Genomic DNA, 12,701 nt, shown 5'->3' with positions numbered 1-12,701 from the left:
GCAAGAAAAAGGAATGTTTTCCTTAGCAATCTCTAACAACGGAATTCAGGCTCACCCATCCTCACTTTTTTTTTTTTTTTTTTTTAAAGCGGCACTGTCATGCCGAACTTACCTTTCCTCAATCTCTTCCTCTTCTCCCCCTCTCTCGGGATCTGTTATTCTTTTCTTCCGGTCTTCTTTAGTTTTCTTTAAAATCATAAGACAAAGTAGGGACTCTTTGCCTTATGGAGGATTCCTCCGCTTGACCAGCTCTGACCAGCGGAGGAGCAAAGTGTGCTTCATTTCCGCTGGTCAGAGCAATTTTCCCATGATCCCTACCTTTCCTCCCTGTTCCCACAATGCTTCCTGTCAGTATTGCCGAACGTCCTGTCACTTAGACAGAACGCCGGCAAAACTGCCGAATTGCATCCTAACAGAATGAGAAGAGTTTCTCCATTGGTGTTAGGATGCAATTCGGTACTTTATTCGGATCGGAATTTCATTCTAATGAATGAAACTCCGATCCTATTCATTGCTGTGGCTGCATCTTGCAGCCGCTTAGTAGATAACTCCCTAATTCCCACGGTATTAGGGAGCTATCTACTAAAAGGCTGAAAGACCTGAATTGGTCTTTCAGCCAAATTTACTAACACTAAGTAAAAATGACTTGGTATTCGTAAATAATATGCCCCTACTCGCTATACCGCAAGTAGGGGCATGTCTAGTAAGCAGTGAGCAGCCTGTGGCTGCTCACTGTAAAAAATAAAATAAAATTCAAAAAAATATTGCCCCCCACCCCTAAACGACAGGTGGGGGCCGTAAAGTAAAACAAGGGAGGGAGACCTATTGTCCCCCCCCCTGAGCGGTGGGTGGGGGCCATAAAGATAATGGGGGGGACCTACTGTCCTCCCCCCCCGGCCCCCACCCCTGGGCGGCGGCCATAATGGTAATAAAGGGGGGGGGACCTACTGTCCTCCCCCCCGGCCCCCACCCCTGGCCGGCGGGTGGGGGCCATTATGGTAATAAGAGGGGGGGGACCTACTGTCCTCCCCCCCCCCCGGCCCCCACCCCTGGGCGGCGGGTGGGGGCCATAATGGTAATAAGAGGGGGGGGCCTACTGTCCTCCCCCCCCGGCCCCCACCCCTGGGCGGCGGGTGGGGGCCATAATGGAAATAAGAGGGGGGGGGGGACCTACCGTCCTCCACCCCTGGGCGGCGGGTGGGGGCCATAACAGTAATAAGGGGGGGGGACCTACTGTCCTCCCCCCCCGGCCCCCACCCCTGGGCGGCGGGTGGGGGCACTAAGTAAATTCCCCCCCCCCCCCCATCAAGGTGACTAGGGGTCCCCAAGCCCCTAGTCACCCACCCCCCACCCAAATAAAAAATGCCCCTACCTACCCCCCTCACCCTAAAAAATAGGGGGGAACATAAAATTGCTAACCTGTAAAGTAAAATTAAACTTACCATTCGACGTCTTCTTTTTTCTAAAATCTTCATTTTTCAGCCCCAAAAAAGGCCAAATAAAAAACCATGATAGCCGTCGAACTAAAAATAAAATAAAAAACCCGAGCGCAAAAAAAATAAACTCGACGAAAAAGAAAAAACCAGAGCGCACAAAAAAATAATCCATCTTCACCCATGGAGGGCTCCGCGCAGACTGAGCTCCGCAGGGCGGGGCAAGGCTTATAAAGCCTTGCCCCGCCCTGAAATTAGCCTAAGAACACTCTGATTGGTGGGTTTAAGCCAATCAGAGTGCTCTTTGTCATTTTACAAGCGTGGGAAAGTTCTTTGGAATTTTCCCACGCTTGTAAAATGACACAGAGCACTGTGATTGGATGGCTTGAAATCCATCCAATCACAGTGCTCTGTGTCATTTTACAAGCGTGGGAAAATTCCAAAGAACTTTCCCACGCTTGTAAAATGACAAAGAGCACTCTGATTGGCTTAAACCCACCAATCAGAGTGTTCTTAGGCTAATTGCAGGGCGGGGCAAGGCTTTATAAGCCTTGCCCCGCCCTGCGGAGCTCAGTCTGCGCGGAGCCCTCCATGGGTGAAGATGGATTATTTTTTTGTGCGCTCGGGTTTTTTCTTTTTCGTCTGCTTTTTTTTTGCGCTCTGGTTTTTTTATTTTATTTTTAGTTCGACGGCTATGATGGTTTTTTATTTGGCCTTTTTTGGGGCTGAAAAATGAAGATTTTAGAAAAAAGAAGACGTCGAATGGTAAGTTTAATTTTACTTTACAGGTTAGCAATTTTATTCCCCCCTCACTATTTTTTAGGGTGAGGGGGGTAGGTAGGGGCATTTTTATTTGGGTGGGGGGTGGGTGACTAGGGGCTTGGGCACCCCTAGTCACCTTGATGGGGGGGGGGGGGAATTACTTAGTGCCCCCTCCCGCCGCCCAGGGGTGGGGGCGGGGGGAGGACAGTAGGTCCCCCCCCTATTATCGTTATGGACCCCACCCGCCGCCCAGGGGTGGGGCCCGGGGGAGGACAGTAGACCCCCCCCCCCCTTATTACCATTATGGCCCCCACCCGCCGGCCAGGGGTGGGGGCCTGAGGGGAGGACAGTAGGTCCCCCCTCATTCCCATTATGGCCCCCACCCGCCGTCCAGGGGTGGGGGCCGGCGGGGGAGGACAGTAGGTCCCCCGTCCCCCCCCCCCTTATTACCCTGTTTTTTTTGTTTGTTTTTTTTACAGTGAGCAGCCAGCCACAGGCTGCTCACTGTTTAGTGGACATGCCCCTACTCGCGATATAGCGAGTAGGGGCATTGGGGAGATTTTAATCTCCCTTGTGCTATTATGGGGGTCATATTGACCCCCATAGAGTGAGGAGGGGACCTGGGGGGCTTATGAAGTGGTGGGGAGCACTGCTCCCTGCCGCTTCTATAGTTACATATTACAAGGAGGGAGCTGCACGCCGGTAGCTCCCTCCTTGTAATAAACCGAACAAACAAACAAACACTGATACACAGTGTTAGTTTGTTCATCTGATTTTTTTCTATTCATTCATTCGTCTGTCTGATGAATGAATGAATAGGTGAAATTCCCGTTCGCATGTCCAGGTGTTTCACTGGGCATGTGCGGGAATCTCACAGTCTATCTAGTGTGGGCAGATGACGTGTCCCACAGGGACTTCATCTACCCACACAAAGATGGCGGCGCCCTGAATATAGATCGGGGCAGAAAATAAAGAATAAAAAATAGGTAATGTGGGGGGCTTAGGGGCATTTGGGGGTAGATTGGATGTAGTTGAGGCGGGAGGGGGGTTAAAAAAAAAAAACCTGAATTCGGCATGACAGTGCCGCTTTAAATAAAGAAAAGTGAGGGTGGGAACCTGAACTGTGCTTTTAAAACTATAATGTCAGAAATTGCTGACATTAGTGTTCCTTTAAGCATATGATTTATCTTAGCAACTCAACTCCTACTGTAAAAGTGTATAATCTTATCATGACTCAAATCTGACGATCTCAGCCATCCCAATACTTTCCCATAAGCCAGCCGAGCCAATCAGCATTTCCTGATAGAGATGCATTGAATAAATGCATCTCAATGGGGAGTGTTTAACATCCCTATGCAGTCCGGTTTGAACATCTGTGCAGCACAGACAAAGGAAGCACCTCTTAGTGGCCATGTGAGTGAAAAGGCAATAATTACATTAAAAACCTTGCAGGGACATGCTTTAGACACAAGAACTACATTAAGCTGTATTTGTTCTGGTGACTATAGTGCACCTTTACGTCTGCGGGTTTTAATGAAATACTTGTGTAACGTACACTTGTTTAGCTGCCTGGTGAAGTATTTGGTTTGCTTACTTAACAATTGTTTTATCTAAAAGACGATTGCCTATTGGGTTTTATACTGCATGTTTTTCGATGTGTTGCCTTATTGATCATCAATATTATTTATTTTAATTTCTGCACTGAAATTTACAGTTTAAAAAAAAAAATATATATATATATATATATATATATATATATATATATATATATATATATTACAATGTTAAACAAAAATCTGCACACCAGTCAAGACATAAGACTTGCTTTTCCCACAGAAATCCCAAATCTGCAGTGATGTTACAACCGCAAATGATTCTGGGTGGGTATATGCAAATTAGTTTAACAAAGAATCACATTTTTGCCTCATTCCATTTTAAACATGGATTCCTTTTAATCTGTGTTTGCAGTATACAACTGCTTGGAACACAATTTAGGAAAAGATGCAAAACCAGTGAACCACGCATGGACAGCTGTTTCTTTGTTAAAATAATCCATGTTTAAAATAGAATGAGGCAAAAATGTGATTCTCTGTTAAACTAATTTGCATATGCCCACCCAGAATGTGTCTAAGTTAGCACCAATCAAAAATCCTGAAATCCTGATTCCACAGTTCATAAACTTTGACAGATTATGTCAAGAAATATAACCAGGATTTTTGCTTCCCTGTTATTGTTTCACCCTATCCTAAAAGATTGAATAGTGAAAAAAGAACACATTATACAGTATACCTTTACTTGAAATGTATCAAAGTTTTATCAAAAACTGTGTACACATTTACAAATGTACATTTTAAAACAAAGAATCTATTAGTATTTGAGAATGCAGATTCCGACATAATTTTAAGGGTTACTTGAACCACAAATCTTATTATATATTTTACCTTAATTTGTTTTGTTGTGTAGTTCTTACTAGGCCCCACTGGTAAAAAAAAAAAAAAAAAAAAAATACCATGCGCAGTGTGCATGATCGGCAAAATAAGCAGAGTGGCATCTTACCACTAAAGCAGGGACCATTAGAGATGCCATTTTTGCACCGGACCTACATTAGGCAGTCTGAAACAGTTATGGGCTGTTTCACATGCTGTACCTAGAACCAGGCACAAATTAAAATGCTGCACATATAGGATGCTTAATCCATAACCACTTCAAAAAGCAGCCACTAGATATGCTTCCTGCTGCTTCAGAGTTTAGCTCTGTGACACAACACTGGACGATCTCACCCTTTGTATGAGGATGTGCAACATCTTTAACCCCTTAAGGACCAAACTTCTGGAATAAAAGGGAATCATGACATGTCACACATGTCATGTGTCCTTAAGGGGTTAAAATACCTTAAAAAAACAAAAACCTTTAATTGCTGCTGGGGAGTGGGACATTACGATGTTAGGAATACAGCTTTGTATTCCTAACACAATAGTGTTCCTTTAAATAAAAGATGAAAAAAAAGCATAACTTTTTTTTTTTAATTCTCAATATAATTGCATCTAACTGCAAATGAAAAATTATTATTATTCAGAAAAAAACTATATTCTTTACCTGGAGGGTGCTCAACGTTTCATCAAAAGACACCGGTGTAACTGTACAAATGATTAACGTCTTTGTATTTCCACCCAATGAATTTTGAAGAATCCGAGTCAGTTTGCTGTCTCTGTAGTTTATGAATCCACTGCACACATGAAATATATGAAAATAAAAAAGTTATAATACCCTCACACAAAAAAAATAAAAAATAGTGTGATAACATAGCAAGTTCACATAAAACACAGAACAAAATATAAAACACAACTAAGGAGAGTGGGCAACAACTAAAAGTCCAGAGTTAAATATCTGATTTTTTTTTTCAATTGGAATAAATTATTTTTAAACGCTTTAATGTAATGCATACAGGTCTGCTTAAAATTTAGAGTAATACCTATATACAGCAAGGCTACAATAATTAACCACTTTTGCAGTTATCCATGTTAAACGATAAAATCTTTTTACTATTAAAATTTATGTTAAGAGAAATCAAACAGCCATCCTTGTCGCAGTGCTTGAATGATAAGTTAACATTCTATGTTATCCAAAACAGGATACCTTTTCTAATATGCAATAACCTTTCTCATGAAACACAGAAGACTCACCCAGCTTGACCATCACTAAGTTTCTTTATGACCTGCCCAAGAATAAATAAACTTCTGTTGATGTTACACCCCTCTTTTAATCTCACTCCTGAAAGACAATTACAACAGAGAAAATAAAATTGATTTGAAATTTTAATTTACTTAAAAACAGACAATAACAACATATTTTTTTGTGTTTAAACAAAGACAAAAAAAGTATTAAAGCATTTAAGGTATCTGTCACCTTTGGGGTGACAGCCCCTGAACAGCCACGCTTGGTAGGGGGGCGCAACAGTTCAGTGATCGGTAAATATAGCCTGAAACTGCCCCCCTGCAGACGAAGTCTTGCAATTCGCAAGAAGAAGCACAAATCCAACTGCCATCATAAGCAACGCCTGTGGAAAATTTAAAAACTTGACAGCTGAAGTTCCATCTTTTGTCAGCTTCAGGCTTGACCGTAAAACAAAGTAATTTCTATTTTAGCCTTATTATATCTTTTGACCGCATTGGAAGTTCAGTTCCAACGAAGTAAATAATATATTTCATAAAAAAAAATTCTATCTTTACCATTACTCAAAATGTGCGGCCTGGTTACAGAGCTACTTTAAACCATCTGCTTAAATATTCATTTATTTATGTATCTGAAAACATACATATAAGAGTTTGCCATTAAAATCACTGATTCTACTTACCTTCGGCTCCAGTTTGGCTTGCTCTTTCACTGCCTGCCAAGTCTACAAGATTCTGAAATAAATATAAGATACATTTAAAGACTATTTGGAATACAAATGACCAAGAATAGACATTGTAAATTTAATGTGTAATAATTTTTTATTCAGGCCAATTTAGTGTCCCTTTAAGAATTAGAATTTACTTTAAAAATAGTCACCAAAACATCTCTAGCTTAATTAAGTAGTTTTGATGTATAGATCATGCCCCTGCAGTCTTAAATGCTCATTTATTTACCTTTTAGGAGTTAAATCACCGTTTATGCAGCACTTTGTTTATACAGCTCCCTGCATGTAACTTACATAGCCTTCCTAAACACTTCCTGTAAAGAGACATCTAATGTTTATACTTTTTATTGCAAATTATGTTTAATTTATAATTTCTTAAGTGACAAGTGATTTAACTCCTAAATGACAGTAAATTGAGCATGATCTATACACAAACTGCTTCATTAAGTGAACGTTTTGATGACTATAGTGTCCCTTTAAAAACATAAAAAGGAAATACTCTTTGCAGGGCGTATATAGCCTCTGGATCAAAAACTTTACCACCAAGATAAACCCTTATTTAGTGAACAAGACAAGAAAATTATTGTACAGATTACTACTTCAGAAAAAAAAACAGTGAGACATGTATTTACGCAACCAATTGTTAATGAGTATGTACATGCAGCTTCCACTGACCTGAACAGATAAACATTTAATATCAACACAATCACACACTTACTGCATGAACAAAAGGCTTTGCGAAAAAAACAAAACCACAATTGCTTTTGAAGAATTAGAGCAAATATTGTGCACTCTTGATGTTCAGAGCATAAATTTGAGACATTTACTGTGAGTAATTTTGAGTGTACAAGTTGTATTTGTTGACCGTAAGAACTGAAAGATAACCACCCCTCCAAGATTGTCACTTGACAGCAATGCCTATACACAAAAAGCTGCCCAAACAAGCCAATATAAGAACACAAAAGGAAATGTGGTTAAAAAAGAGTTGCAAATTTCTCACCAAATGAGACACCATGACAGCTCCATCACAAGTCTCTGGATTTCCAGGATCACTTCTTTCACGGCTTTCAAGAATCTAAGGGTTTGGGGGGGAAAGTCAGATATATAGCATAAACATTAATACAGGACTTTCAGATATTCATATATAAAGATGAGCATAGGAACTTACCATTCTAAAAATGGTATGCGAGCGACTGCTGTGTTCATTCATTTTAGTCTCACCATAACGTCTATTTTCTGCAGGATAACAAAATAATATAGTTGCACAAATTTTCTTAGATGTAAACTTTGTAGAGAAATTCAGTAAGATATTCAGTTGAGTAATAAAAACAAGTAACAATAAACTGCTGCACTTCATTGATGCATGTATGTGTGTATGCATGCCATACACACAAGTACAAAGGAGTTATTAAAAGTTTGCATTTATATGTGATGCTAGGCTGTGCCAGTAGTTTTATATATGATGGGAAAATTCCACATAAAACATTGTTTGGTTAATAGGTGTTGTCACCTCTAAAGCACCTCCATTATGGTCATGTTCAAGTCACAACAAAAACTAAACAAAAAATAAACCACTTGGCTTAGAGGGATGGACAGACCGGATGTAAAAAAAATTCTTCTTACTTTCACCCTTTTTTATCCATTTAATTACATGATCAGGAATCATCACAATTTCTTCTGTCAGGTCAGCAACATACACATTCCTCTGAAAAATATAATTACACAAGGAGCAAGTGAGACGGTTAGTGAAATCTTGTAGTAAGCGTTTCACTAAAATGTCATGTAGTAAGATGCACGCTGGACCTGCAGGAAAACTTATCAATGCATAGGTATAGACATAACGATCAAAAAGGAAGTGAAATAGCTCTTACAACCTAGTTATATTACATGTGGTCTATTCACTTAATAGTCAAATGTGGCAAATTGAAAGTTGAATTGCAAAACATTGGCAAAAGTAGCTGAATCGGAGAAATGCCAAATCAAGGTCTATTAGTTCAACACTGATAAGAGGCTTCCAACAACCAAGAAATGACAAGTTTTTTAAGAGTGTAGATTAACTGCCTCCAACTTGAAGTACAAAGACATTGGGCCACAAAACTATAAGTGCTCACTCCAAATCAGCAGTGTTAAAATGTTACGTATGCTTGGTTTAAATTTTTATTTTTTTCCAATACTACACAAGTAAAAGTTCATGTATCAAACAGATGCCATAACTCCAGCAATCCACCCATTTACTGAGAACTGGTAATCACACAAAGACAGGGAGCATACAAATAAAGATCTTTAACCCCTTAAGGACTGAGGCAAATGTACACGTCGTGATCAAAACAAAACGTAAACAAAATCTGGGATTTGGCTATATGTCTGTTCACCTCTTTCATATTAAGTGCACCCACACCTATTATTTATCATTTTATTCAGGGGAAATAGGGCTTTCAATTAACATCATATATTTAGGTATGAAACATAATTTAATATGAATAAAATATAAAAAGTATTTTTTTTATTTCTACTTGACATTTTAACTGTGAATGTCAGAATACTGTTTGCTTTTACTGCAATAAAATACTCATATTTTTTCAGTGATGTCTCACGTGTAAAACAGTACCCCCTATATACAGGTTTTATGGTGTTTTGGGAAGTTACTGGGTTAATTATAGTGCTAGCAAATTAAATTCCCTGGACTTTTGGCCTGGGTTGGCAGGCAGGTCCCGCAAATAAAAAATAAAAAAAATGTATGTATGTATGCATGCATGTATGCATACATACATACATACATACATACATACATACATACATACATACATACACACACAGTTGCAAGAAAAAGTATGTGAACCCTTTGGAATGATATGGATTTCTGCACAAATTGGTCATAAAATGTGATCTGATCATCATCTAAGTCACAACAATAGACAATCACAGTCTGCTTAAACTAATAACACACAAAGAATGAAATGTTGCCATGTTTTTATTGAACACACCATGTAAACATTCACAGTGCAGGTGGAAAAAGTATGTGAACCCCTAGACTGATGACATCTCCAAGAGCTAATTGGAGTGAGATGTCAGCCAACTGGAGTTCAATCAATGAGATGAGATTGGAGGTGTTGGTTACAGCTGCCCTGCCCTATAAAAAACACACCAGTTCTGGGTTTGCTTTTCACAAGAAGCATTGCCTGATGTGAATGATGCCTCGCACAAAAGAGCTCTCAGAAGACCTACGATTAAGAATTGTTGACTTGCATAAAGCTGGAAAGGGTTATAAAAGTATCTCCAAAAGCCTTGCTGTTCATCAGTCCACGGTAAGACAAATTGTCTATAAATGGAGAAAGTTCAGCACTGCTGCTACTCTCCCTAGGAGTGGCCGTCCTGTAAAGATGACTGCAAGAGCACAGCGCAGACTGCTCAATGAGGTGAAGAAGAATCCTAGAGAGTGTCAGCTAAAGACTTACAAGAGTTACTGGCAAGACTTACAAGAGTTACTGGCAAACGCTAACATCCCTGTTAGCGAATCTACAATACGTAAAACACTAAACAAGAATGGATTTCATGGGAGGATACCACAGATGAAGCCACTGCTGTCCAAACAAAACATTGCTGCACGTTTACAGTTTGTACAAGAGCACCTGGATGTTCCACAGCAGTACTGGCAAAATATTCTGTGGGCAGATAAAACCAAAGTTGAGTTGTTTGGAAGAAACACACAACACTATGTGTGGCGAAAAAGAGGCACAGCACACCAACATCAAAACCTCATCCCAACTGTGAAGTATGGTGGTGGGGGCATCATGGTTTGGGGCTGCTTTGCTGCGTCAGGGCCTGGATGGATTGCGATCATCGAAGGAAAAATGAATTCCCAAGTTTATCAAGACATTTTGCAGGAGAACTTAAGGCTGTCTACCAGCTGAAGCTCAACAAAAGATGGGTGTTGCAACAGGGCAATGACCCAAAGCATAGAAGTAAATCAACAACAGAATGGCTTAAACAGAAGAAAATATGCCTTATGAAGTGGCCCAGTCAGAGTCCTGACCTCAACCCGATTGAGATGCTGTGGCATGACCTCAAGAAAGCGATTCACACCAGACATCCCAAGAATTTGATATTAATATATATTAACATTAAAATACACTTAGACAGTATGTATGTGTGTATGTATTATATATATTTATTATGATCTAAGTATATATAATTTTATTTTAAACAGTTTAACTTTTTTCAGGCAGCAGGGGGATTACCTGTAATTTCAGGCACTCATCCTGCTGGCAATGCTGTGGACGGCTATTCCGTCCACGTGATCGTGAGGTCCTTGCGATCACATGGCCCAGGAGGGCCGGAACGGCAGCAGGGGGACTCCCTAGAATGCCAGGTATCGCCGGCGAGCGGGTAAATACATAGGACGGCGGAACATGCTATTCTGCCCGTCGGCGTTTAGAGCCGGGTCCCCAAGGATGGCATAGCACGCCCGTCGTCCTTAAGGCGTTAAAAAGACATTGGATTTATCCACATATTTTGTGCAATGTGCAGGTTATGTTACAGTTCACTATGCTGCATGTAATCTATAATAGTTAAAAAAAGTAACCAAAAAAATATATAAAAATAAAAAATAAGCACCACCTCCAAAAATTAACTGCCACTTCCACCCAACCTGCAGGGTTTTCTGTGTTAAAGGAAAACTCCCATCGCCATGAAAAGTTAAAGGGACACTTTATGCACTATAACTGTTCATCTCATTGAATTGGTTAAGTGCCTGGAGTTCACTGACACAGTTCTAACGTTCAGTGCTAAACCATTTTTGAATAGATAAATCAAGTGTTCCTGGCTAGTCAAACACCAGCCCCCTAACTAGAGATAAGACAGACAACACAATTCCATAAATCAATAAAAAGTGGTCATCTGATAAAAGTTAAAAGTGGTCATCTGATACTCTCAGCCAACCACAGCCACCCATGCTGTACAAACTTAAGCTAACCGATAAGCCAAAGCAGAACTGAGGGGATGGGTTGCTGGAGACACTAGGTTAACATTAAAAATGTAAAATTTAGTGCCACTGTCAGCACCCCCTCCAAAATTAGTATTTCATAAAGATAAAATCTTTATGAAATACTCACATTGACTGAATTGTATTTTTACTGAAATTCCAACCCAGTGAAAAGATATACTAGGAAGTAGTGACTACTTTGCTTTAGTATATGTCATCCACGTAACAAAAAAGGGTATCAAGCTCCACTCATCACTACAGGCATACCCCACTTTTAAGTACACAATGGGACCAGAGCATGTATGTAAAACGAAAATTTACTTAAAGTGAAGCAATACCCTTTTTCAATTCCCAATGCATGTACTGCATTGCAATAATCATTTACAGGCATAACTGTTACAGCAACTGCAGATTTCCAGTGGGCTTTTATTCAGTTAAAAAAAAAATAATTCCAGATTGTACCATTTATCTTTAATGTTTTACTCATCTGACAACCTTAAACTGAGAGGAAAAGTTAAATAAACCTGCCCACTGGGCAATTTTCTGTCAATACAGTGTCAATTTGTATTTGTTAGCAGCTTATTTGCACACTTTGTTTAGAAACACCTCTTCATCACTTTAAGCATTTATGGTTTAACTTTGAATCCTCAGAATTGTGACTAATGCAGTTAAGCTCCTAAATCATACTTATAGAATATGGCAGGGTAAACCATTTCACTGGATGTCAGCGGTTTGCAGAATATAGACAATGTAGGGGCAGAAAAAAAAAAAATATATATGTTCAGTTAGAAGTAGACATTATAAATTTGAGATGATTAACATGTGCCATTTCAGAAGGTGTGAAAAGTTCTTGCCCCAAAGACACTGAACTGAGCTGCTCCGGGCAAGAATAGAACCTTCCATTATCTGTTCACTCACGGACAGAAGAGGCGCGGGAAAGTCTGTACTCGCGAGGCACCTTTATGTACACTCGCGGCTATGTCTGTACTCGGGATTGTACTTAAAGTGAGTGTATGAAAAGCGTGGCATGCCTGTAGTAATAACCGAGAGTTAAATGCTCTGTCTATGGACGTCCCGCAATCTTATAAGATTCTCTCAGTGTTGTACTCTAGCACATGCTCGAGTA

At 39.9% G+C, this 12,701-nt stretch overlaps 1 protein-coding gene across 1 annotated transcript in view; it reads right to left on the bottom strand.

Moving 5' to 3' along the window:
- Positions 1-12,701, bottom strand: part of CENPE (centromere protein E) — a 93,502-nt gene that overhangs the window by 71,285 nt on the left and 9,516 nt on the right. Inside the window, exons 6-11 of the mRNA XM_063425813.1 lie at positions 8,218-8,299; positions 7,763-7,830; positions 7,595-7,669; positions 6,550-6,601; positions 5,879-5,966; positions 5,292-5,421 (exon numbers count right to left, since the gene is read on the bottom strand). Coding sequence (XP_063281883.1) covers positions 5,292-5,421; positions 5,879-5,966; positions 6,550-6,601; positions 7,595-7,669; positions 7,763-7,830; positions 8,218-8,299 — 495 coding nt within the window. The remainder of the gene's footprint in view (positions 1-5,291; positions 5,422-5,878; positions 5,967-6,549; positions 6,602-7,594; positions 7,670-7,762; positions 7,831-8,217; positions 8,300-12,701) is intronic.

This window comes from Pelobates fuscus, chromosome 6 (genome assembly GCF_036172605.1).
Source record: "Pelobates fuscus isolate aPelFus1 chromosome 6, aPelFus1.pri, whole genome shotgun sequence".
Taxonomy (NCBI): Eukaryota; Metazoa; Chordata; class Amphibia; order Anura; family Pelobatidae; genus Pelobates; species Pelobates fuscus.
Note: the sequence above shows the minus strand (reverse complement) of the source record. Positions and strands in the feature narration are given on the sequence as shown.